We start from the raw sequence: 27,043 nt of genomic DNA, 5'->3' as shown, positions 1-27,043 counted from the left end.
CTTTAGGGTTGTCAGCTGGAATTTAGATTTTCGAAACGTTCCTCATTTGTGTCCATACTGGGAAGTAAGTGCAGTCACCTAGTGTACTGTAAATTCATGCTTTGTTTTAGTGTAAGCAGATTTTTTTCCAGATGGACAATCCCATAAACTCAGACTTCTGTTTTGTTTCTCTCTTGTTTTGTTAGAAAATGTATGTTACTGAACAAATGCAGAATTAACTGCTTTCTACCCGGAAACAACGATTGTCCCTAAAGTGTGGTGGTGTTTCTCAGATATGTAGAACAGCTGTTGAGTATAGAGAAATCTAATCTTTCCAATTTGAATAATTTTCTCCTGCTGCTTCTTCTGTGGACTGCTTTCCTGGGCACTGGTCAGTCACAGGCTCCTCACAAAAGTGTACAGTTTGAACAGGCAAGCCAGGCAGAGAACGGGAATGCTAAGTAGTAGCATCTCTATTTATAAATAGTATGGAGAAATGACAGTTGGGAACAGAGTGATTTGCCTGTTGTCTTTTAGGAAGTTGATGGAAAGGCAAGGAAAGAGAAGCCAATTATGTTGTCTTCCAGTACTGTGGTTTTTCTTCCCGCCTCCTTCCACTTCAGTTTCTAAACATACCATAGATTAGAAAGGGGGTCGGACTTTTTAATGGATGCTCAAAGAGATTTTAAAAAACCCCGAAGGCAGTGCAGCAATTTTGTGTACACTTGTTGTTTTGTGCTCCATAAGAGGAATCACTCATTCATACAACAGAAGAACAGTGGCAGAAGATAGAAGCATCTCCATGCTGCTTTCCCTCTGTTCTTTGCCTTTTTGCTTTCTTGTCTTTTCTGGCATTATCATGTTTGTTCAGAAGGTACAATAATGCTTTCTACCTTTTTCCAGACGCATATGCATGGACACCAAGAATATTCCTCCTCACCAGTATTCCAGATGCCGAGGACTTCAGCCAGGCAGCCTTCGGCACCTCCTGCTCAGCTTCCACACAACAGCCTTCAGGGCCAGGGCCATTGCTACACCACCAGTTCCACTGAGGACCTCCAGCCAGGTCACTCTTCAGCCTCTCTTATCAAAGCAATTAGAGAAGAACTTCTGCGACTTTCTCAGAAACAGACAACAGTGCAGAACTTCCATAGTTGATTTAGCATTCCCTTGCAAATCTGCCAGGTATCCGCTTCCTATGGAAGCAAAGACTTAGAGGAAATCAGCAATGTTCTCTCAAAAGAATGAAGTTTCACAGCTCTGTTGACAACACTCTGGAAAAAATGAAAAAGGCAGCAAAACGAGGATAGTAAGGAGAGATGGGGGACAAACAGGGAAAATCATCAGTGTCATCACAAGTAATATTAATTAATCTGCTAATATTACGGTGCTCCTCTTCTCTCCCTACCCTCATTCAGCCTAACAAATCAATAAAACCTTAGGTCAAGAAGTGAACACTCCGGCAACAAAAAAATCACAGGAACAAACTCCAAGTATGATAGACTCCTTTTTCTAAGGAAGTAGGCAAAGGTTTGAATAAACTGAGATGACATTTTACAAGAGATTACCAGTATTCTGATCTCTCCAGTGCTTGTGGAGAACTGGTTTGTGTTGCTGTTCGGCAAGATTACAAACTGTATCAGCTCAATGGTGTTGAAAGTGTGATCCCACATAGGAATCACTTTGGTTGTCAGGAACAATGCGACTACTTAGAATAAAAGTCTTTATGAGTTACTAGTAACAAACTGGAACAATAATTCTTATAGCTCTGTGCTTCCGAATGGAGCTACCCTCTGCACTCTTCCTTGTTTTCCTTCTGGTGCTGAAGCGTCAAGTGTTCCTTCATCTTCAATGTTTGCAAAGTGAAACATTGGCCTTGTATAACTAAGAAAATATCTGTAGACTCATTCAGGCTGGAAAAACAAAGCAAAGCATCCAAACAGAAAGGGCTTGGTATTTATTTTGCTTAAAAAATATTGAAAACTAGGCGAGGAATACTCAGCCACAGTTGAATTTGGGGAAATGTGTATGTATATCTTTAAAAAATTTATTTGCATACTATACGCTCTTGCAAGACCAGCAGTAAAATATTGCCAGTCTGTAGTTTGCTTTGTGGACAGAAGCCGATCCAGCCTGACTGGTACAGGGTCACCAGCATTACGTTATAAATTGATGTCCTAAATCATTGCTTATGTTTGGATCTGAATAATTTTAGTGAGAGTCGGTGACAGTTTAGAGCATTAACATAGGCTTAGATTTGCAGTTTTGAGACAGTTTCTATATTTATACTTGTTTCCTCTGTCCCTTTGGACAAAGGGTAAGCATTATCCCCATGGTAAGAATGGTACGTGCCATGGAACTGTTTGTTGCTGTTTTATCCAGAGTTTTAATTTAATATTAGTTACGAATTTACTAATATTTGGCCATTGCTTAACTGTAACTGACATAATACATACAGAAATTTTACTTAAGTCATGATTTGTTGGAGTGTTTTTATTTTCTGATCAGACTGAACTAAAGCTAACAAACTGGCACAGAGTAGAGGGTAAGCTCAGTGTTTGTGAGGAGGCTTGGGAGCTTTGCCCTAGAAAAGTGAAAAGCAAAGCTATTTGGTGCTGCAGCGTGAGTATTTCAAGCACTGGCAGATGGTAGTCATGAAAGGTCTAAGGAACAGTAGTCTGTCAAAGAAGTCTGTGGGCACTTGGTCAGGGTAGGGCTGTCTTTGCCTCACTCACTGGGTTAGAAATGGCATTGGTAAAATACAGGTGTATAGCACTTGCATGGCATGGTGGTCTTTGGCTACCAAATCTGTTCCTGTTTCCAGTGCACCGGTCAATAACTGTGACAGGACTAACTCAGACTGAATGAAAACAGGTAGAAGGGCACCATGGAAGAAACCCGCGTAACTTATTCATGAAGTATGTACATAATACTCATTGCGAAAGCCAAAACTGCAAAGCGACTGACTACTCACTGATGTGGAAAAAAAGGTGGTATGTTTCCCCTCTTTATTAGCAAGCTCAGTTATTTTTCTGTTTACTCGTGATCGTCAAAAGGCTGTATGAAGTTGTTTTGAGGGACTTACTGTAGCGAAGCGGTCTAAATTAATTTCCAGTTCCCTGGCCAATAGTTAAAGCCCTCAAGGGCACTGGTTGAGGTTTGAATGGGTTCAGAACACCAGCATGGTTGTGAACAGCAGTACCAACAGGTTATTATGTTTTGAATTTTTTAAGCTTTTTGTGTGATAATCACTTCTAGGATAAAAATACAGAAACATTTATTTTCTGCCAAGTTTGTAAACATGAATATTGCCAATACTTCTGCAAAATGTCAGGGTTTGCAGAATGAAGCGTGTATCGGGCAACGTTCATTTAGTCTTTTTGACAATGCTGAAGACTGACTGTTCCTAAGTGCTCCCATTAAACCATCTCTTTCATAGCCCACATCCTTCTCCAGCTTAATTCTGCACTGAGGTCAGAGCCCAGTGCTTGTAATATTAGCACGTTACTGTAACTTCATTTCAAGAAAATGTGGGCTTCTAGAAAGTAAGTTTGTTGTTTGGCTACTGGTTCCAGCTATTTAAGAAGGAATATGAAATAGGAGCTTTGAAAGTTAGAGGTACTTAAACCATTTCTCATTTGTTTTTGCTAGTTATGTTGATGCTGTTATGATATTCCATCTTTTTATGTTTGGAAGAATATCCTTTTTCTTTTCAGTCCCAAATCTTATGAAGAATGTGTACAGGACAGATACGTATTGGTAAATAAAAGGCTTTCTGATGCACAATCCACTTTAAAACTTAAAAGCTCACATGGAAGGACAGTAAAATATAAGAAGTCAGAAAACTGCGTTTGGAAGTTATGTTCCCAAACTGACTGGAGACCTGATCCACACTTCAGCAAAAAATGGTATGGCATATATGTCTTCATATACTAAGAAAAGTAACACATAAGGCACCAGTTCCAAGGATGGTCTCAACAAGAGAGACCCACACTTTACTTTCTACATCTACAGGGAAAGCTGGGTTTTTCATGTGCTACAGAAGGACTCTATGGAATGCATGTGCCAAAATGTATGTTTCCACTTGGGTATTCAGGGAGAAAAAACCTGTAAGTTTCTGCATCCCCATGTGCTTGAGCTCTTTTGCCAATTTTTTTTATTGCCATATTAAAACGGAGGTAAAAAATACCAAACCTTATTTTTTTGGAAACTTAAGGTATACTGAACTCAAGTATCTGTTAATAATCTACCAGTTTCTGAAAACACTGATCAGATGAGAAGTTGGTACAGGCACAGAAAGCTGTTACCAACAGTTACGTCGATTTCCATGACTAAACCATCTGGTTCATGGAATCCTCAGGCTTTTCTCTTTCTTCACAATTTTCCTTGACATTTGTGTTTAGTCTGTGTTTAGTTTGGCATATGGAAGAACTTGGCAAGATGAGAGCTACGTAATTTAGCTTGCTTGGTTTGCTTTTCCTTTCCATGGCCAAAATGTTGACCTGTAGCCTGCTTCTTGATTATCTTTGGAGCTCAGTGAAACTTTACAATTATTTTTCATACACTGAGTTTGAAAGGTGGGGCACGCTTCAGTACTGTAAAATATTCTCTACCAGGATGTAACACATTGGCTGTCAGTGACTATGAGCATGTGACTCGGGAGAGAAAACCTTGCTTTTTGGAGGAGCGAATTGCATAGGTGTGGACTCACAATGTTAAATATGTGCACTTGGGAGCAGTAAATGGAATTTCAGCGACCCTTTGCAATGTACTGTACTTGCAGTGGTTTGGAGCAGGCTTCACACATAGTGGTTGGAGAGCAGCAGCATCTTGCAAGGTTGTGATGTTGGCTACCCCAGTATCATGCACCTTTATACACATAGGTAAAGACATAAATCACCAAAATCACCCAAAAGTTCATGTTCCTACTATGTGCTGAAGCCAGTGCCTTTAAATTAGACCACTGACAACAGGGTTACAGCATTATCTTAGAAAGAGGCTGTTTACAGGGATCATAATTTCCCAAGAACAAAAACGGCTGATGCTGTTGTCTGTTAACTCATGTCTTGAAAACACATCAGATGGATGACACAAGGAAGCTAATATGTATTCCACCCCAAGTGAAGTCACCAGTTGTGTGATGTGGATGGCAGTAGGCAGTTGAACTCATTTTTTTAACTCTTGCCCTCACTACATTCTCCCCTTTTCCAGCTTTAACAATTTTTCAGCTCGAGGAAGAAATGCGCATTTCCTATTCCATGCCTTATCTAGCAGTTCTTTGTTAACAGGTGCCAGTCCTTGAAAAAAAATGTGTCTTGGCCAAGAGCTTTGAAGTGGCAGGATAAAGAACATTTGTGACTTTGAGGTGGGAACGTGTGGGCCATATTTTTGCAGCAGCAAAGAAATTAATGGATTTTTTTAAAAAATAACACCTGTCTGGTGTTTTCTGAATATGGACATAAAGCTGAAAAGGGATTAAAAGAAAAAGGATGACATCTGATTGTCAGAAGGCAAAGGACAGCAACCAGGTCTCCAGGACCACCTGTGACAGTGCACTAAAAAGAGGGAGAGAAAATCTTGGAGGCTCCACCTGCTCCCACTCAAGCTGCACTTCTGTGCAGCCCTTCGCCACTTGCAGTGCTGGTCTGTATGGGGAGCATCTCTCATCAATGAGACCCACAAAGCAGTTCATCATGGCTATAGAGTTTCTCCAGGACTGTTTAGATGTGCCTAGAGAAAAGTAGCAGCTTTAAAGTGCTTAAATGGGGGGGGGGGGGTGGGGTGGTGGAATCCAGTTCTCTTTTCAGGGGGCATCTTTTCTCTCTCCCTGTTACATTTTATTTAAAAATGGGAGAGAAACCCTGAGGATGTACTCTACTGTCACCAGGCTGCCGTCATTGATGTATTGCAGTATCTCTAGGTCCTGAATACTGAGGAAGCAGAAATTGGGAATGAAAATTCTTGGCAATGCTGATGAAGATTCACTGTAGTTATGCAGGATTTTGGTGTGAGTGCACTTGAGTGCTTGAAAAGTCTGGTATCTCTCTCATAGCGAGTGTCCCTTGAAATGCAGCTTATGTCAGAAGGAGGACTGTAAAAATTTTCTTCTGTATCTCTGACGCTAGCTCAATGAGGGCAGAATAAGCTCAGCTTTTGGCAGCTCATACCAGTAGAATTGGTAGTTCAGATCCAAGTGTTGGTCTGCATATTGTCCCTGGTCTCATCTGCATGACTTCCACTGAAAACCGTTTAGTTGCATGTATGCTTTGGAAGGAGAAGTGATCCTACAAATTCTTTCGTACAGTTTGGGGTGCACTTGGCAAGACGTGTCTAGCTTTGATCTACAAGTCCCAGGATGAGTTTACTCACCCTGAGAGTAAGAAACTTGAGAAGCAAAAATCCTGTGGAGTTGCACTGCCTTTTTAAAGAGACTTTTCCAGAGCAGAGCTGCAGTCCTGTGAATCCCACTGAAGACTGACAGATGAAAAAAAAGTTGCATTAGTACTAGAAAAATAAACATTTTTTTGCACTTCATAGTTTGTAAAGCTGGAATGTTTTGGTTTTATTTCGTGTTACTTTTTCTTGTTACTCTTTACATTTAAAGTATGTGTTTTCCTTTGTAATGGCCACTCTTGTTTAGTTTTGAGTAGTTCTTACTCCATAAGTGGAAGTTTATGTTTAGGCTGTTACATCTTGCCTTAATCGGAATAAAATGTTGGCACATTTGAACAAATGCTCTGAAGATTCTTTTGAAATGAATGCTAAAGCTCTGTGGAACCCTGACATGGCGGTTGTATGGTGGAGTGAAATAAGAGTTAAGAGTAGAAAAGAGACTGAAAAATGAAAATCACTGTTTTGCATTTTCAATTATATTCTAATGTAACACACTTCTTAAGAGCTCTGTCGTGTCCCCATGAAAACTTCTCGCAGATTTCTGTCCCAACGCTTCTTGGAAGTTGGTTTTCTCATCCAGGCTGTTTGAACATTTTAGTGCTGTGCATGATTTAAAAGCAGTAGCTGGATATTGTTTGTGTTTCAGGAAAAACTTCTTCATGTTCAAGGAGAATTAATACAGTGTTATATTTGGCAATGCACTGCGCTCCTTGGGTCCTGAAATGCACATCTGAAAGAAACTCGACTAAAGAAATAGGAATTTAAAAAATACTGCAATAATAAAAATTCAGGAAGCTTTTATCCTTGGACTTAAGGAAACAGGAGAAAGAATTGTGGATTATGCACTGTCAGTAGGACTTCAACATAGTTGCCAAACATGAAATTGTTCAGATTTGATGCAATACAGGTGATTTGGACATCCACAAACTCATGAACTTATTCCCAGATTTGTTAGTCCATCCAGTCCTGGATAAAATGGTTTCAGGTAAGTTGCCATGCATTTTGCATGGACCACTTCTTGTCTCACTTGTCCATGGATGAGTTTGATCCTTACGATAGTTTCTGTCTTCAGATTTGATGATGGCAGCGTTAAACAAGAACACTTTAAAAAGTCATGATTAGAGGTGAGGAATCTCCCACTTGGAGGATTTGTAGATGTGCAATCAAGTATTTACATTACGGCTGCATCCTCCTGTGCTTCACTGCTGTGTGGAAGAAAAGCTGCTAAGACGCTGGAAACCACACTCTTGCTTTTGCAGAGCAGAACTGCAAAGCAGTTAAGAGAAGTTGTTTGTCGCTTCTAGCAGACAGCATCACTGACACAATATTACCTACAACCACCTCACTTCTGCCTGGGAGCAGAGCACTGTTTGCTGCAGCTTTGCACTTAAGAAGCACTCGACACTAGTGCCAGTGAGCATTATTTAGCCCTCTGTATTTAAGGATGAACTAACATCTCTTACCTAACATTATGACACAAGGTTTGTAAAAGAGGTCAGTATAGCTCAGCTAAAGCGTGGTGATTTCTTCATGTATTTGAGCCCAGATAGTTGCCACGTTAGAACAGAATGTTGTTGGACTGATCTGGTTTAAGTGTGCGGCATGTTGAAACGCCACGAAGGGGAAATGGATAGCAGAGATTGCTTTGCAGATATCTCCCTTCCCCCATTTAGACAAAGCAGACAGAGCTGTAGAGGACCTGAAGAAGTACTGCAACTTTTGCTCCAGAAAGTCACACTGAAAAATGAATTTGGCTGCACATTTAATTGTGTGATCTGGAAGCTACAAGCTGGGAATGGTAGTTCTGGTTCTCCTGGTGACTGGCCAACCGCAGTGCTCTACGTTGGTACCACTTGTTTTATCTTTGTGATTAAGATAAATCAAAGAGATTGGAAAAGCCACTGATGGAAAGGATATTAATAAAAAGAAATTAGTGAAGAGAAGCCATGAGAAAAGAGGCAGACCTTACAGGAATATAGTTGGGGGTAGATTTGTTTTGCAGTTCCCCACTGGAAAGGACAAGGCAGGTCTTTTGGGTTGTTGCAACCAACATTGGGGGCAGCTGTGGGCATGGAATGAAGGGAAGAAACCTCATGTATTGAGTAAATTGTGAATAATAAAGCTGAAATGGGTACGTAGTTTGGAAGATAGGGCCACCAAATAGCACAGAGGCAGCAAAAAGTTTAACTAGGACTCAGCGATTAGAGAAATGTCTTCTAAATGCTTGTTTTACAAAATAAAGCTACTCATATGAAGTAGTTGAAGGGTGACACACTGTTTAAGTTGGTGCAGAAACTCAATAGTGAATACGTGAAGTTTATGGAAAATGAGATCAATGGGAGAGAGAAGGATGGGGGAAACCACAGTGACTGTAATGACAAGAGAAAAGTTGAAAGGAAAAAGTAATAGAAAGGTATTATTGCATGAAACTACAGTTCTCACAGGATTAATTTCAAAATGTTGGGGGCAAGAACTGCTACAAGAGAGCCCAGTTCTGTATCAGAAAGGTCCTGTATTTCACCTGTGAGCTAGGCAGAGGAGGGCAGGGGAAGGGAAGAGAGGATCGCTGTATGCAGTGTGCTTTTAGCTTCTTCCCCAAATACCTGCTGGTGGGAGACAGAACTGGACTAGATGGACCTCTGATCCCACTTTGCTGTTGAAACAGCATGCGAGAAGTCTGTATGGCATATGGCAACTTGGTCTAAATTAGGTTATAAATTGCTCCAGGCTCTTTTGGTTCCCTCAAGTGGCAAACCAAATTCTGGTGGGAGCCTTTGGAGAGACAGAGAAATGGAGGGATTTGGGACTGATGCAACATGAGTGGTGTTTAGTTCATGCTGTCCCCAAAATACACGTCTGGCAGGTTTACAGACAGAAGACATGACTTTACCACACGTTGTGGCAGAGGGAGAAAATGTCGACTTTTACAATTAGTTTAGTTATTTAGGTCTTGGAGCGAAGGGCACCATGACAAGCACGGTGTGGGGTTTGGAACAGAGCTCCATTTGCTGGTCACTGAGACTTGACACTTTTCTTCTGTGAATGCAGAGAGGCTTTCTTTTTGGAGGGAGAAGTCAATTCTGGGGATAGTTTTACATCAGGAAGACATAGGGGCGCATAAACCATTATTTCTGGTAGGTGAGCAAAACTGTTAATGTGCCACAAGATTTCATACCATCGAATTGGACATGAAAAGTTTGCATGTCTCAGAGCTGTATTTTTTTTCAAAGCTGTTTTTAGACTTGGGAGACAATACTGCATTGTTTACTCTGTGTTTATTTCTGGAAGGTTATTATGAAATAGGAGTTGAAAATAAGCTCTTTGAAAAGTGCATGTTTGATTCTGGGACAGAAATGTGCAGTGAGGTTTGAGTTCCACAATAGATGCTGGTACCACTGATACCATAAAATAAGTGGGATCAGGACTGTAAGGATGAGAGAGGGTGGTTGCTTCCAAGAATGCCTGAACTTAATTCTTTGGCTGTAATTAATTACAATAATTTTCTGAAATCCTAGTTTTTATAATGGCTTTATCAAAATTCCTGCAGAGTCCCAGTACAGAGCACCTTTTCTTATGAATTTAACCTCTGTCTTTTCTGTGTGTGTTTCATACAAGTAGGAAGCTCTGACGGTTGCCAGTTTTCATCCCTCTGGTGATTTTGCAAAGTGTAATCATTGTAAAGTACAATTGCTTAATATGTAGCTCATTCACTAAAACCCCAAGGATAAAGGCAGTGAGTAATGTGAGTCATTACCAGAGCAATGGCATCTAAAAAGATGAAGAGTCATGCGTCGAGAACCAATCCATTTAGTCTTGAATTAAGAATTTAAAAAATCACAAGTCAGATGTGATTGATATTATCTCCAGGCAAATTAAAGTAGTTACCCTGGAATGCTGTGCTGCTGCTAATGTTTTTCTCCTTTGGTATTCAAAGTGCTGATCAGTTACGTGTCCCTACTGCTCTGTTTGTCCATCTGCGACACTTGTAGACCAGCAGCTTTCCCAGGGGCCATCTGCGTCTCTCTTTCCTTTCCAGGCACTACATACCTTCATGTCTGAAATTCAGAAACTTTGTCCAGAAAATATGAAGAACTGTTCTGGCTTTATCCGCAACGTTAGAGTTCAAACTCCTGTTTTTCAGTCACACTTATTTTATTCGGCCATCCAGCTTTTCTTTATACTAAATCATATGAGCTGGAATTGATTTCTTCTCCATCTCATTCCAGCGAGGAACTTTTTGGTCGAAGAACATAAGATTTGACTGGACAATGTACTATAAATGACTGGAGCATTAACATTTCCATCATCCTTTTGAGAGGGTAGTTTGAAGCTTCACAGGTGATATGAGCTATCACCTTACTTTTTACATGCTTTGAGATGTACAAAAGCCTAAACCAGCTCAGTGCTACAGCATGACATCGTATGTAGCAGTCTGAAGGGGCCCTGAGGTTTGACACAGGTGAAATGATTTACCCACGCTTGATAAATCAGGAGTTGTGTTTTGCTTCCAAGATTTCCTGTGGGAATAAAAAATGACAGGATTCTGAATTACAATGAAAAAAACCCAAACAACAGAACAAGGCATGTGCTGGATGCGTGTGTCGCTCCCTTGAAGTCAAGAGGACTTCCCCAACAGTAGTTGAGGATCTACTGTTAGAGGCACTATAATGCCAGTGATATTATTAGGAACATGAGATAACACAAAATAAATGAGTACACCAGTTTATCACATTGCTCCTGGACCACGTTTATAAGTCATTGTTCTGTAGAGTCACCTTTAATTAGTGCATCAAAACCAGACCACAGCCTTCTACTGTCACCTGATTGGTCTTAAAATAGGGGTTATAACCCACAAGCTGTGCTACTGTGTTTTCCCAAGCTAAAAATATTCCAGGAAATGTAGCAGCAGACCACAGATAATAATTAGATTATATTTACTGTAAATTAAGCAGGTGTAATCCATTTCTGCGTACTAATATTTGCCTTTATATCAATTTCTCAAGTCTTTTGGATGCAACTTTTTTATTCTGCGTTTTCTCTAACTATTGACAAGCCCATGCAACACTGACAGTGCTGTTTGGGCTTTTTTCCTCCTTTTGCACAGTGTAGCACAGGAAAGACATGGACCTGTTGGAGTGGGTCCAGAGGAGGGCCACAAAAGTGATCAGAGGGCTGGAGCACCTCTCCTATGAAGACAGGTTGAGAGAGTTGGGGTTGTTCAGCCTGGAGGAGAGAAGGCTCTGGGGAGACCTTATTGCGGCCTTCTAGTACTTGAAAGGGGGCCTGCAGGAAAGATGGGGACAAACTTTTTAGCAGGGCCTGTTGTGATAGGACAGGGGGTAATGGCTTTAAACTAAAAGAGGGTAGATTTAGACTAGATAAAAGGAAGTCCAACATGGTCCAACATGGAACACTGGCACAGGTTGCCCAGAGAGGTGGCAGATGCCCCATCCCTGGAAACATTCAAGGTCAGGTTGGACGGGGCTCTGAGCAACCTGATCGAGTTGAAGATGTTCCTGCTCATTGCAGGGGGGTTGGACTAGATGATCTTTAAAGGCCCCTTCCAACCCAAACCATTCTATGATTCATTGTATTTCTGATTGCCTGCCATTCCTAGGATCAGTGCAATAAGTACCTTAGAGAGTCTCTTTAAAATAATATTGTCTTGTTTTGTACTATCTGGCATAGGAACAGAGAAGATGCTTAAGTCGGTAGCCTTTGAATTTTTGGGATACCACTACTTTGTTTAGGGATCCCAGAACACACTGGGAGTAGTAGTATGTTCATGAAATTCATTACAGGACTACGTTTTTCTAAGTGACCCAATCCACTTCATAAGAAGACAAATGACTTGAAAAGAAGAGGCTATAGATCAAACCTGGCAATGTCAGATGTCAAAGCAAGTGGCGCACTAAGGAAACAAAACTGTTATATTAGATCAGACATTTAGAGACTGGTCTAGAAAAAAGTATACATTTCACAGCAGAAATTATCTGTAAGATATTCCGTTTGTATACCTGATTTTGTTGAGACTTGGGTGTTGCACTTGAACACAGGTATACAAAATCCTGGGGACATTACATTATATGGAAAACTATGGTTTTTTTTCCTTTTTTCCCTAGTTCGGTTGAGCTGTGAACCCTCAAGCTGTGAGAAGCAAAACGAGGTTTAAGTCTACTTCATTCTTTGAAGGTAGCTGCACACGGGCAGACTATTTCGGATTGTGTGGAAACCAAACAAGCTGTGCTTCTAAATGCAGGCTTTAGGAAGCCCCCCAGAATTGCCCAGTTGTTATGCAGTTGGTTTGCAGGCGTCGTGCTGGTCTATAGGACATCTAAAGCTTATGGCATGTGCTTACAACTCTTGAGACTGGAATAGATTTACTTCCGTGACCGGCTGCACCCATGCACTCATAGCCTTAGCCAAGGAAATGGGAAAGCTATGACACATATCCCCTCAAAGATGAAAAACAGTGCCATATCCAGCACGTGTGTGTTCCTGACCAGGAGAACAGTCTCCATGAGACTGGAGAACTGTAGGAAGTGGTCTGTAGAAGGTAGACACTAAGGCAACATGTGGAGATTTATTCAAAGTATGTGTCACATTGCTTTCAGGCCAAAACGCATTTTCTGCTATTAAAACTAATAAATCAGGAAAAAAAAAATAACGTATGTAGCTATGAGATTTATTGCCAGTCAGTGATTGCAGTGGTTATTAACTGTCAACTCAGCATTCTTTCAGTCACCACCAACAATAAGATGTAGAGTCCTTTGTTTCTGTAAGTTCATATATACAAGTTTTTTGGGCTTTTTTTGTGGAAAGAAGTGGTAGACTGGTCCAACATGGAGATTTTTCTTCTGAAAACTATTTTTAATTGTTGTAGTTGAAATGTTGAGATTTATTAATGTCCTGGTTTGAGGTAAAACAGAACCAATTTTGTTCAGTAGCTTTACTTCTTAGCTGGGCCTCTTCTAACTACTGAAGTGAACAGCATATTGTGCAGACACTGTTCACTCTCTCAGAGTGATAAGACCAATGTTTATAGCTGATGCCCAGGCATGGTATGCAGAGAGGACCTTGCTTATACTTACTGCTACAGCACCCAAGGCCAACCAACTTTGTTATTTGCCCCGTTGGAGGGTCAGAAGCGGAAAAGCGCAGTGGCGTCCCACCTGCGAGGAGGAGCGGACAGGACAGGTGACCCAAAACTGACCAACAGAGTATTCCATCGCATCTGCCTCATGCTCAGTATAAAGGCTGAGGGATCAAAGGGTCAGCTCTCTCTTTCTTCAATGGCCGATGTCTGAGGAGGACTCTGTTCATCTGCCTGTGATCCTGACCCTGAATGCAGATCCGGAATCCAGTTCCCGTCTGTCACTGAGTCCAGCCTGGGACTGCCCCAGTGCCAGACGGTGTCATGATTGTCACCCTGGGAGCTTGATATGGTTTTGTATATATTTCATTATTTATTATTATTTTATTATTAATATTGCATTAAAGTAGTTTAGTTTCTTGTAAACTCATAAGTCTCTTTTTCCCTCCTCTGCCCCTCTCTTTGAAGAGGGGTAGAGGGGAGCATCTGTCCCCCCCCCAAAAAAAAAACAAAAAAACACCCCCAACCAAACACCAAAACAACCAAACAAAACGCAGACAATAAAAAAGCCAGAAAAGAATTAAGGCCTTCCCTTTCAAAACTTTCTTTCCTGAAGCTTGTGTCTCTGCTCAGCATTTCGCTCTGGAAGAATTTTTGTATTAAGTGATACTAATGATAGGGCAGGATGTCTTTTCCTCAGCGTCTAACGTGTACCTTTTCCTGTTGCTGGTGGATAGTTGATAAGGGGTGAGTGCCCATTGCTCTGAAATGGCACAGCGTTGTCCCGATCGAAGTGTCTAGTTGTGGCCGAATCAATATGAAGAGTCTTAAACTGATTTGTGTCTTTTCTAACTGGAAAAAATATGCATTGATAAGCTGAAGGGAGGCTTTAATGTTATTTAATAGATAAAAATCTCCAATAGAGCTTTTTTTGGTTGAAGAGTAACTTTTTATGTTTCATTTCAGTTGGTCTCTAGCAGGTTTGCTAATCCTGTGTATGTGTAGGTGGGTTTAACACTGATTTATTATTTTAGTAATGGATGGAAATCAAACTGGTGCAACTGCCCCAAACCAGTTTGACTGTGGTGAGGCAAACCCTCCTGCATGAATATTTCTTCTTAGAATCATGTTTCTAACAATTTGGGTTGGGTAATTCCTTGCCAATATAATCTTTATCAATATAAACCAGTCAGTGAGAATCTTTCCATCAGTAAGAGCATTAATTATCGTCTTGCATAAATAGGATCAGTTTTGTGCATGAATTGGATCTGCTGCTTGCCACAGTTCAGCTTAGGTTAGTTACGTGGGCAGGTGCGAGCTGAATAAATACAACCAACGTTGAATTCCTACAAAACAGTTCACATGTAGACTGCACTGAAAAAACTAGTCTTAATTTCAAACCAGCCGAAACAATCCTTAAGTTTCCATAACAGAGTTTTCACTGGTCTCAGTTAATAGACTTTAAAACACTGCAGGTCAGTGAGTGAAAAGGACTGAGTATAATCAGTGAGTTACACCTGATGTACTGGCGTAACCTGGCCCACAGCTTAATAACGGAACTGATAACACCGATCCTCCAGAAAATAGCTTTATTTGCCCACTTTGTGTTTCAAGGTCAAAGGTTATGTACTGGGCTGTCTTAAGGCAATATGCTATAGACTGGTATCAGGTCCTTCAGCATCCCATTGCTGCTGGCACACTTGCAGCAAGCATGAAAGGATTTTTGTGCACTGTGGGACATACGTGGTGGCTTGCAGGGACTTGCCTGCCCCACACCTGGGCTGGCAGCTCTTTAACCTGCCAGGAAGGATGAAGCCCCAGCAGGTGCCCCACTTCGATCTGGCCTTTTTTGGATGAAGGTACGTTCCCTTTCTTTTTTGTTTCTTAGGAAGTGATTGAAATGCTCTGTCAGCCTGCACCTCACTGCTCCCCGGTGCTGCTCCTTGCTGTCTTGCCCTGCTTCAGGCCACCAAATATTTGGGTTCATCAGGCCGAAGTTTCATGATCTTGTCCACGCAGAGCAGGATGAGAGTCAGAAACCAGAGGCTCCAGCCAACGGCTGCTGCAATCCATCCATAATCATCCATACCAGTCGGGCAGCACATGGCCGCTTGCGTGCAGAAGTTCACGTCTGGTGGCAAAGAAATGAAGTGAGTTCATGGGACGCCAAGTACGTAACAGGTTTCCTTTGCCAGAAGGCAGATGAGACAGTGCCTTCACTGTCTGCCCTGTGGCCTGTCAGTCTGCCTTGGCATCCTTCTCCTAAGCCTGGGTCTTAGCCTGGGGGATGGCAATATCCAGTTTCATCTGTATGTCTTCAAGACTCGGTCATGCCTGTCTGGCCAAACACCTGAGCTGCTCCTCTTACCACTGTGCCCACCACAATGGAAATCTTCAAACACCTACATAGCATCTGCTCAGTCAGTTTTAGGAATGGAGTACGGTAAAAGTAACTAGTTAAAATTGAAAATAAACCCATAGTAGAGAAAACTTCCTGTGAGACAGTAAGAGGATCCCTAGCAGAGACACCTTCAGCAGAATCTCCAATAGTTACGGTACCCAATACCTCTGCTGGCAGCAGAAGCAGTGGCTGCTCTCGGCTGGGCAGTTAACTGTGACTTGTGTGTAACAACTGCAAAACACACCACCATTGGGGGATACCTATTTTAAATGTTTAAAAATGAAATAATTTTTAACAATTCTATCTTTTTTTTTTCTTGCTCCTTTTGCATATTTTTTTTTTAATCAGTTAAGGAATATGTCATTAGCTGTTTCATTTATGCTGTTATTTAAAGTATCTGCCGTACTTTTGCCATCAGGAGGGCACAGTGAAGATACCCAGCTCTGTGTCTGCATCCTGGGTAGTAACATGGAAGTATCAAAGGGAGCCTGGAGGACCATAGCATCTACTGGTACACATACTATATTTTGTGAAGCACAGGGCTGTGGGGATGTTGGATATTTGGGATGGAGGATGACTCTGGGAGGGCTGGTGGGATCTCGGGTTGCCTGGGACTGCCTGTTTGGGGAGGACCTGATGGGGTGGGGGAAAGAGGCACTCCCGGGAGTCCACATTGTGCCTACAGGCAGGCAGTCTGGCAGAGATCTTTAGGACACACAAATTGAATTAGCTATATGCTTAAGTCTGTTCAAAGCTATGAATCCATCCGAATGTACCTAAGATACACAGGGCATGCCAATGGAAGAGTCTTAGAAATGCATCCTAGAGTTTCACCTGCAACAAAAGCCTTGGCAACAGATAAATCGTTTTCCAGGACAAACTCTCTGTCACCTGTGTAGTCTCATCACCTGCCTTTATTATGGTAGTAACGATTTATGAAGACTTACTAAGACATGGTGCTTCGTACTCAGCTGTAAGCATGGAGCCTGTTGAAACATTGGAGATGTCTTCAGCTGCTGCCAGGAGGAAAGCACAGTGGAAAAGGCAAGTTGAATTAGAAAAGCAATACCGGGCATCGAGCACGAAAATCTGAAAGCCATTGGCCTTGCAGAGGTCTGTGGGATGGAAACAACTTGGAGAAAGTAAGTTCCTGCCCCTAAACTTTCCTGTCTCAGGGTATGCTACCTCACTCCACCACTGTCAACACAGAGAGACCTGCTGTAGCGCCAGCCGTACGGAGCAGCTGGATCACTGTGCGTCTATGCGAGTACGACCCTGGTGTGAGCCATTCACTTAGAGCTCAAATTAACCACTGTCCTTTCCCAAGCCACGTGGGCAGAATGAGCAAGGACTGAAGTAAGTGAGAGCTTTCAGTGGCAGGGGAAGATCCATGGCTGGCGAGCTATACATCTGCCTCCTTTTGCCCTTAGAAAAATGCCAGTGGCTCTGTGAGGTGTGAAGGAATCTGGCCAAGCCGACGGCTGAGCCCATCAGCGCAGAGCCTCAGCAGATCCACCACAGCCTCAGCGGGAAGCTCTGGCTTTGCTGCAGTTCAGGTGCAGCTGTGTCTGAAACTCATTAACCAGCTCAGACTGGAAAATACAACGCACAGAATTAAGTGAGGGAGGGGGACAGGGGCTTCAGTGAAGGTTTTGCCTCTTTATCCTGCTTCCTGCCCAGAATCGGAGCACGTTTGCACTCTAGCACAGTGCTGACTGGTCTCCAGGCCTCCAAATCTGTACATGGTATCGCAGGCCAGGACCTCCTAATACCCCTCTCCCCCCTCAGCTTCAGCGTTGCACCCTGCAGCGCTGCAGGATCAGATGCAAGGACAGCTGGAGGACGCCCGTGTGGAAAAACCACAGGCTGCTGTGATCTCTGCGCATTGACACCAGCCTGTCCCCTGTTGCAGAAGGAAGGGAGTCAAAGAAATATCTCCTCCTGTGCTGCTATGAGCAGTACAGTTCAACCAGATGAGGTATCCCATGCTGAAATGGTCCCCTGCAGAGATACATGGAAAGCAGCCTGGAGAGGCTACAGGAGTAAGGGCTCCAGCTGCGTGTCCATAGACCAGGCAGAGGCTACGAGAGAACTATTCCCAGTCAAACCATCGCTCTAAGCTGATAGTTTGGATCGTGATAGAGAAAATCAGTTCAAGCTTGATTTCACTGAAGACTTAAAAATAATGGCTCAGATTTAGTTTCAGCTCAGGAAAACAAAACAGACCAAGACCTTTGAGCAAAGGTTTGAGCTTGGTATTTTCCAGCAAATAAAGCGAGGTTGTCCTGCAGGAGATGTCCCCCTTGGGGTCACCTGCTGTTGCCCAGCTTTGCATTTTGAGCTGACTGGCCATCAGCAAGACCAGAGCTTTCCTTATGGATGCTGCAACACTGGGAGAGGGTCCCCAGGCAGCCCACTCCACGGAAGGGTCTGAGTACTCCCCAGTCCTCTTTCTGACTCTGCTAGGACTTGCTGAATGACCTTGGCCAAACCCATAATTTGTTTTCTCGGTTAATAAGTACCTCACAGGAGCACTAGGAAGAATCATTTAATACTGTGTATGACCTGTGGAAGAAAGTGCTGCAAAATACAGAGAGTTAGTTCATGTTTATAGACTTCGCAGCCCAAAGGACAGGCTGTCAAAGCTAACCCATCTTTAAATATCTGGCAGGTCTCAGCTGGTCCTGATATACAAATGCAGGCAGTAGCCTGATAGGAAAGGAGCAGCTCACAGGTCTCATTTACATTTTGGTTTCAGGCAGCTTCTACAATTAAGGGGGCACCAAAGCCAGTTTTCCTGCAAAAAGCACCCCATAAGAGCTGAACCGGACTACAGTGAGCCTCTTGGGTGGTATTTCAAATGGTCCCTTGCTTCACCAAACACGGGAAGACCAAGTAACTGTGGTCCCCTCTCTCCTTGCCATTCAGTGGAGCAACCTGCAGCTCTGTCGCATTTAGAGTGGATCTGTAAATAGCTGGCAAAAGCACATCTCTTCAGAAAGATGTTGTAATCAATCATGCCAAGTAGTTCTCATTACCATTAATCAATTCCAGCTCTTTACACTTTTTAGACGAGACAAGGGAGCCCACCCTGTTTTTAAAGAACAAGTTACTGTCAGTGGGCAATATATTTAGGTATTGAGAGGAGTGGGGGAAAAGGCAGAGTATAGAAACTGGAGTATAAAGGAGAAATACCTGCTAAGCAGGAATATCGGAGCGTGGTGGAGAAGAAAAGCAGAGCGAAGGCTGCCCAGGGCTTGCAGGAGAAGTGCTTCATGCCGGGGGTCCAGCTCCCACCCGAGCAGCCACACAGATCAGGTCGCCAGCAGCTCTGTTTCAGCAAACCCTAGATAAGCTCAGAGAGCCGGTGTGCAGGGCAGAGGGTGGAGCAAAGGAGCTTCCTGCTGCCAGGACACCTTGAACTTTCCTGCCACAACAGGGTGAGGAAAGAGAAGGGCTCCGACCAAAACAGCTCCAGCAGGAGGTGGATACCAATGCCACAGCAGGTGGAGAGCCCCTGAAGGTCAAGCCTGAAGGTTTCTCCCCAGGATCTGCTGCAGCCAGAGAGAGGACAGGCTGTTGGAGCCAGCCCCTTCCCCACAGGGTCCTGGGCAGCTTCTGTCTTCTGAGTCTCCTTCTGGTCCTACGAAGGTGGTCTAATAGAGTTGCAAAGGAGCGGAGGATCAGGGTAGAGAATCTGATTCCCTGTTTGTCTTTGATTTTGCATGTTTATTGGCTTGAACCTCCCCCTGGCCTTTTCCTAAGGACCTGTGTTGGGTTATGGGTTGGGATCAGTTCAAGCTTGGGGCCTCTCTGCACAGGAGAAGCTTCTGCCCTTCTCTACCTGTGAGCACAGCTGTGTCACTGCCTCCATCACCCATGTGCAATGTAGTGCTGAAAGAGCATCTTTTTTCTCCTCTTGTGGTTATGCCATCTTCTCCATGACACAGTCAAAGCCAAGAGCTGCTCCCTCCCACCAGCACAGCTCTATCTGCAGACTGGGAGGGTTGCCGGCAAAATGATACTGACTGGAGGGCAAGATTTTTTCTACAGTCCTGGCTGGAAAAGCCACACTGTTGAAGTGCTTGTGGTGTTGTCCTGGTCTGATGACCACTGCACGTTGCTGCTGTGCCTCCCAGGCTGTTGGCTCTGCGTGCTGCTATCTTTGACCCACCACAATGTCCTTGTTAGAGAAAACTTCAGGCATTAAATCAGGCAGGAAGGCACTGGGAGAGGTTGGCTCAACAGGGAGCGGGTTGCTGGTGTGGTGGTCACGTATGGCTTCAGGTGTTCATGTGACAACGAAGCTGTCTGGGGCCTGTTTGGGATGTGCAGCCATCCCATGGGAGGCCAGGAGGCAGATGCCTGGGGCAGCAATCCTGATAGGATGGGTACTACCTAAAAATTTTCTCTTTTTTTCCCTCCATGCTGCTGAAACCCACAGGGACGGGCGTAATAGACTTCCCACAGGAACTGCGGTGATCTACAGACAACGGGGTGCTGCTGTGCAACACTGTGAGGTTGTTTTGGTCCCCCTTTGTTTCAGAGAAAGCTTGAGAGCAAAACCCACGCAGCCTTAGCCCTGCCTGGCGTTTCTGTGGGGTGAACCCACTTGTCATCCCCGCTGTCCACCCTCCGCCACCGAAAACACTCTGCTTCCCCTCCAGCTGTTAATATCTCCACAATACAGCAGGACATAGGCAGGTGGAGGTTTCCCCCGGAAAACGGGCACGCCGAGCTTCAGGTGAAGGCAGGCCAGCAGAAACAGGCATGTTTACCCGCCTTGTCTCCCTGTTTCATCCTCCCATCTCAACCTGTCGACAGGTTGCTGGGGCTGGCGGAGTTAGGGCTGTGCCGACTGGTCTGCGACAGCCACCTCCTGCTGCTGGTGGGGTGTGCGCGGCCCTGTCCTTGGGGTGGCACCCGAGGGGTGGCCCAAGGTGAGTCATGCTCAGCTGGGCTGAGTGCGTGACCCCAGTGACCATCGCTCTTGGCCTTGGTAAACATGGGTCACAGCAGGAGAGATGCTGTAAAAATGCTCCGACTGCTCGGAGCTGGTTGAAATTAGCCCGTAGGATAATCTTCATCTCTGCTTCATTTCAGTGGTTAAAAGTCCTTTCATGCTCGTTGTCTTTAATTTGTGGGTTTTTTCCTGAGCGGTCTGTTACATCAAAATTAAAACTCAACTCTTCACTGGGGAAAGGCCCTCCACTTTCTTCCAGCTTCACCTGTCCCTCCTGAATTTCTCACCTGTGATTCCTGCTTAATTTGATGACCTGGCCATTTATTTTGCAAATATAATGAGTACAAAAGTGTTCTGTGCAGTACGAAATGTTTGAGGGGAAATGAAAAGACAAAACTGCTCTGCTACTGCATGAATGATTTGATTTGTAATGAAATGTCTTTTGAATTTTAACTAGTACCTAAACGCTCTTTGTCAGCTTGCAGGTAAATGTGCCCATTTCTAAAGGATGCTGAAAATGTTTTGCACAATTAACGTAATGTATTTCTTTTCCTTTCCAAAATGTGTTCCCTCGGTGGTTCAGAAAGGGCCTGCTCCAAAGTCTCCTGAAGCAGTGAATAGACTGTGCTTTGCCTCAGTGATTTTTGGATCGGATTGGAAATGAAGGCTTTGCCCGGTAAGTTCAGACACAATGGGAGCCCTATAAAATCATCTCCTGACAAAGATTTGGATTTGTTTCATTTCTTCTGAGTAACACATCCATATTTCAGTGCTGCGACTGCCCAAAGAGCGATAAGGCTCTCCAAAGCCTTCCCCTAGCTTGGTTTCTACGCGCCATGTGGACGCCTGTCTCCACGGGGGTGCCATGGCACGCGAGGTGTAACTGCAACACCAGCAGAGACAGGGTCTTCTTTTCCTCCGGCTCCAGTTTCCATGCAGTTTTCAAGGCAGGACTCCGTTTACTCTAAAATTCGGTACTTCCCCACCCCTCTTCTTGGAGACTGTTCCACAGCGCGTGGGGCTGTTGGTCAACTTTTCCTCATGATGACGAAGGAGACAATACCTACCACTTGGTATATTTTGTGCCACAGAGAGAGCTTCGCAGTTAAAGTTCAAGGTATTACCCTTGACACATCACCACCAGGTGTGGCTCTCAGAAAGTTATTGCCTTTATCACATGCATACACACTCACTCTGTCTATATATACACATATTTTCTGTTTACGTAGGCAACATGTTTATATTTTTAATTCCAAACGAAAGCTGATTGCTACTGCGATCCTGCTCCATCAGTGACCATAACGATGGCAATCGAGCTGTAGCATGGTATTTAAATCAGGGCAAAACACATGGCCCATGAGAGCACAGCAGAGCAGGTACATCATCTCTGGGCATATTAGTGATATCCCTTTTTTCCGTATGGCACTTGAGGGCGGTTTAACTACACCCCTGCTCTTGTTTCAGCATACCTGAGGTGCTGCTCTATTTAGCTGCTGTGACAGGAGGGAGCTTTGGTAAAAGAGAGCTCACACATTAACATCACATGCAGCCACAAAAAACCTTCTGCACCCTGGAGCTAAGGATGGAGTGATTATGGCTGAGATGCTGATCACAGAGCTGTATGAAACTTCCCCGTGCTGCTGAAAGTGATGACAGCCCGGCTGGGGGGGTTGTATGTTTGGGACGTCCCTGCACCCCAAGTCGGTGATTAGTTGAGTATTCCCAGTTACTATTCACAAGGGCTCTGTGCAGCCTTTGAGGTCATGGTCCTAAACGCCAAGGAGGGTGCTGGGTGGTCTGTGCTATCAGTGAGACCACAGGTGAGATCTTCTCCTACGCTTGCTTTGTAGGTAGCAAAATCTCCAAGAGCAGCTCCAGAAAACGTGTCTCCTGGGAGGGCAGATCTGTCTGTTAGCAACCCACTGTCTTTGTATTGCAGGGTTAGCTCCCTCCCAGGTGGCCTCTGTAAAGCTCAAAAAAAGATTAAGGGCCTTTATAAAGCTCTCAAAATGGCTTTAAAAAGCTGAAAACCTTAAGCCTGATGCCAATAATGTGTGCATTGGGCAGGGGGCTGTTTTGTTCGGTATCTTCACTGATGTGAAGAATCACCATCTGAGATAAAGCTACCTGTGAACAGGGGATTTGATTTTTGAAACTAGGCAAACGAAGGGAAAAAAATCAAACCCACAAAGGTTTTACTCCTTAAATGAAAGAAGGAGAGACGGGATCTGCTTTCTGCCGCACAGGGAGGAAAGCAGCTCTAACATTTTGAATAACTCCACAACAGTGCCCTTTGTGTTTTCCAGTCCAGGCTGGGGTTGCTGTTGGACAAGTGTTGAGCCTGTGGCCCCGCTGTCACCCCATGCTGTCCCTCCGGAGACCCCAATGAGGGATCCTGAGCCCGGCTAGCGCTGGGCTGCCGGAGAAGGGCTGCCTTCAGCTTGTGCTGTCAGAGCTGCCTGCGCCGACAATGAGCCCACTGACGGGGCTCCTCCGAATGGCGCCTCTTCATCAGCCAACATCATCTGGTCTTTAATAATAAGATTATTACAAAACAATTTTCTTTCTTCCACATGCCAGAGGCATGAAATAGGATATGCTTTCTGCTTCTTTCCTCTGCTCGGGAAGAGGGGGAGGGAAGGGCAAGAGAGATGGCTTTATCCCTGCGCTCTGTGTTTGCTCTCTCCCCAGCTAACGGGAAGGGGCGGCCGGCACAGCACGGCTTGTTTTGGTGAAGAAGTGTGTGTTGGGGGCTCCTTCTGCTCCCCCTGCCCTGACAGCTTGTAAGAGAGTTAGGTGAATGTAACCGCGGGGCTGAAAAAGAGCAGCGTAGGTGCAAACCAGAAGCAAACCCTGGTTATCATCAAATGGACACAGCAGTTTTGCTGGGGGGAAGATATGCTGGGGATTCAGAGGTGGGGGGAGTAGCCTGAGAAGCTGTTTTATTTTGTTGTGTCAATATGCCTTGGTCCAGAAGTGAATGACGACTCCTGTTATTTAACATTATAGCATGGGTTGGAAGGCAGTGCCCTTCCTTTCCCACACCAGCTTCTTCTCAGCCCTAAGTAGGGGACGTGCTGCTTTTGCATGTGACAAGCGGCCGACAGCAACGATTTCACTTCTGCCTTACCGAGAGAAGTTCCCAATTCCCAACAGAAAGTGCTGAATTTCGTCAGCCTTTGCTCTCTTTCCTTGGTAGCGCTGATGGAGAAATCAGAGCTGGCCCATGGCAGCCAAAGAGGGTGGGAGACCAGGGAGCCCCACGGCCAGCCCAGCTGAGCAAAATGGAAGTTTTAGGTCCATCCGCCAGAATTGCCTTATAATTTTTAATACCTCCTTTTTGGGTCACGCAGCTTGAGGCAGCTGGATCTCAGAAAGCGGTAGGAGCCCTCTCGCAGGAAGCTGACATCGCAAAGTGGGGCCACTCTTCGTTGCTTTTGAATAGAAAACCTCTGTGCTAGGAAACTCTCTGCTGTTTGCTCACCTTTCGGCATTGTTCCCTTGGACAGGCTATACCCTCCGGCTTGTCGGCTCAGGGCTACTGGGTACCTCCAAAAAACCAGGTCTGAGAAAGCAAATCATTAAGGGGGTACTTTGCAATTTATATACAGCCGTGCATTTTCGTGAGCTCTTCTTTTGAGCTAAAACTTCTTACGGACGCTAGATTTAATAGTGACCCAGCCAGCCTTATTTATGAGGATGAAACACTGCCTCCTCTGACCTCAGTGGGAGCTAAGCCATTGGTTTTAGGAGGGGGATGAATTTCTCTCCGGAGCCCTTGCTTCAGCAGCTGAAGTGGGAGAAAGTCTATAAAGCCACTTTTCCTCCCAGCGTTTGTTGTTTCAAGGGGTGAGAATCAAGTTCCCCCGTGTCTCTGCGTTCCCCCGGGCAAGCACAGCACTTCTGACCAGTCCTTGCCCTCCCTGCCCCTCTTTTCACTGTAGACCTCTGCCCATCCCCCGGCTGCAGGAAAATCATTAATCTCCCATTGTTCCCCTGTCTTTTCCCCGGCTGCCTTCGGTGAGGAAAAACCAGCAGAGAAGTTTCCCACCTCCCTGGTGACTGCTCCTCCATCCAGGGCTTGCAAATGAGTTTTTATGGGTTTATAGCTCTCCGGGTACAGCCGGTTTCAAAAGTTCTCGCTCATTTTTGGGTGGCTAGGGCAGTGTGAGCCTGCATGCCCCATCTGTTATTAGTCTCAACAAGCCGTGTGCTGCCACAACACGGCTCGCCCTTGTCACAGAACTGACGCCGAAGTTGTGACCGAGCCAGAAAGCACTGGGTCCAGACCTACCCAGGGCTTGTTTCGGGACAGAAAGGGTTTCTTTTCTCTGGCGCAGACCGCGGCCACCCTCCTTGCCCGGCGTGGTGCCTGCGGCCATGCCAAAGCACAGCTTGGCTGCCGTCGTCATCGCCTGACGGGACTGCCGGCCCGACGAGGGGAGAGCTTGCCCCTTCCCCGGGGAGAGGGCTCCACCAGGGAGGAGTGCGGCAGCCGAGAGGTAAACCCAAGTAACACCTTCCCTGAAGCAACATACCGCAGCGGGATTTACCCTGCCCGAAACACGGTGCGTTTTAGCGCGGTGCAATGCTGCTGGGAACGGGGATAGTGTGGGTGGTTTCTCAGTTAACTATTCTTTTGCCAAAGCAAAAAATTGGGGGGAAGGTGTGTTGGTAGAGGCACGGCTGGTGGCAGGTGCCTTTGGGCAAACCTCCTGTATCTATCTGCGGGAATGGATGAAGGGCGAACGCTCTGCTTTCCTCGGAGTAGGGCTGGGCAGGGTTCCCTGGCTGGGAAGAAGTTTCTCTTTTTGTTTTTGGTTTTTCTCTCATTCCAAATCAAGATGAAAGTGAGCCTCTGGTGTTTCTCGCTGGCTGATCGTCGAGGAAAAGTAGAGCCCTGGGTTTGGGTGGTTTGAAGCAGTTTAACTAAGATATTTCCAAATATTTCATTTGAGTTTTGTTCTTTTAATTCTAAGGTTTTAAGATTCTAATGGAAGTGAACTGCAGGTTTAGAAATGCAAACTGCTTTATATTACAGTCTCTTCACACTTTTCAATCTAAAGAAGTTAAGATGGGACACTTTGATCTTTTAAACCTTTTGCAAATCTTTTAAAGTTTTTGAAAATCTGAGCTAGAGAAATTTTACTTCTTGCATGAGTAGTGGGGGACTCTTCCAGCTTCTGTGTCTTTTTCCTGTGAAAAATACAGTTTGCTGAAAATTGTCGAACCAACTTTAAAGATTATATCCTTACTTAACCCAGTGGAGCTAGCACATGGTATGCTTTATTTTAACAAGCTATTAGGTATCACAGAATATATTTTCAACACCTTAAATCATTCAGTGAAAGGGTACAGAGAGTAAGACAAGGAGAACTCACTGGACAATTGAGCAAATACAAACAAGTGACTACAGTGCTCCTGTTAAACAAACGTTTAGTATTTTGTAAAGTGTTTCTCTCACATTTAAGAAAAATCTTGCATATGTTATAAACAAAATTACTAGAATCCACATTAAAAAAAAAAAAAAGTCTTGCAAGACAAGATTCAGAGAGAGAGAGAGGATTAAGGACAATTGACTTTCCATCCCTGTTAGCAAGTAGAAGTGAGGATATAAAGGGATTTTGTTTTGCTATTTGTAAAATGTAGGTTTGCTGCAAAATTAAATGCATGCAAGAAGTGTATCTACTTGCCTGTTTTTCTCTGGGAAATACTAATTACTGTGTTTGTGCATGCAAGTCAGTTAAGTTTGTGCAAGAACAACTAAAGGTAATTTGTATGTTCAGGTGTTACTCAACGTAAATAATAAGCAGCATATAGACAGAAGGAACTTCTATGAAATGCATGACATTTCATGTATCTTGTTTCAGGAACAGTAGTTTATGGGGAGAAAATGCTTTTTAAATCTTAAAGTTTGTTTTAATTCAAATAAAATAGTCCTCTTCTCCCCATCCCCATATAACACGCTCCAGATGTGCTTGAGATGTTGTGTTCACGCTACCAATGAAAATGATAAAAACCAGTCAGACCTCTTTCACTCATCTAATTGCAAATCAAAATTAATGATTTTTCTTCTCTGTCTTGTGGAAGACAAAGAGAAATTGAGTCCTTCATGGGCTCAGCATCCAAAACCCAAATAAAGCATCTGAAGCATCTTTGGCCCAGCAGAGGACAGAGCAGGGTAGTTGCTCATCATCTGTCCTAGAGGCCCAGT

At 44.2% G+C, this 27,043-nt stretch overlaps 2 protein-coding genes across 2 annotated transcripts in view; one reads left to right on the top strand and one right to left on the bottom strand.

Moving 5' to 3' along the window:
* Nucleotides 1-1,455, top strand: part of KIAA1549 (KIAA1549 ortholog) — a 76,929-nt gene extending 75,474 nt beyond the window's left edge. The window contains exon 19 of the mRNA XM_009887406.1: nucleotides 883-1,455. Within this exon, the coding sequence (XP_009885708.1) occupies nucleotides 883-1,137 (255 nt within the window). The 3' untranslated portion in view covers nucleotides 1,138-1,455. The remainder of the gene's footprint in view (nucleotides 1-882) is intronic.
* A 13,971-nt stretch (nucleotides 1,456-15,426) lies between these two features.
* TMEM213 (transmembrane protein 213) lies at nucleotides 15,427-19,143 on the bottom strand. The gene is made up of 3 exons (XM_009887404.1): nucleotides 19,062-19,143; nucleotides 16,814-16,882; nucleotides 15,427-15,596 (listed from the first exon to the last, which is right to left on the bottom strand). Exons 1-3 carry the CDS (start codon nucleotides 19,141-19,143, stop codon nucleotides 15,427-15,429), a joined length of 321 nt encoding a protein of 106 aa, XP_009885706.1.
* Between the last annotated feature and the right edge of the window lie 7,900 nt (nucleotides 19,144-27,043).

The sequence above is a fragment of the Charadrius vociferus genome, unplaced genomic scaffold (genome assembly GCF_000708025.1).
Source record: "Charadrius vociferus isolate BGI_N301 unplaced genomic scaffold, ASM70802v2 scaffold196, whole genome shotgun sequence".
Taxonomy (NCBI): domain Eukaryota; kingdom Metazoa; phylum Chordata; class Aves; order Charadriiformes; family Charadriidae; genus Charadrius; species Charadrius vociferus.
This window is presented reverse-complemented; position numbering and strand designations above follow the sequence as displayed.

Bases quoted from the DNA above. Each gene is read 5' to 3' on its own strand.
- TMEM213 (XM_009887404.1), bottom strand. From the start codon at position 19,143: ATGAAGCACTTCTCCTGCAAGCCCTGGGCAGCCTTCGCTCTGCTTTTC. The intron at 16,883-19,061 runs GTATTTCTCCTT...TCCTCCTGGCAG, and splicing joins CCGATATTCCTGCTTAGCAG to CAGCTGAAGACATCTCCAAT. The intron at 15,597-16,813 runs GTAAGTCTTCAT...CTTTGCCACCAG, and splicing joins GTACGAAGCACCATGTCTTA to ACGTGAACTTCTGCACGCAA.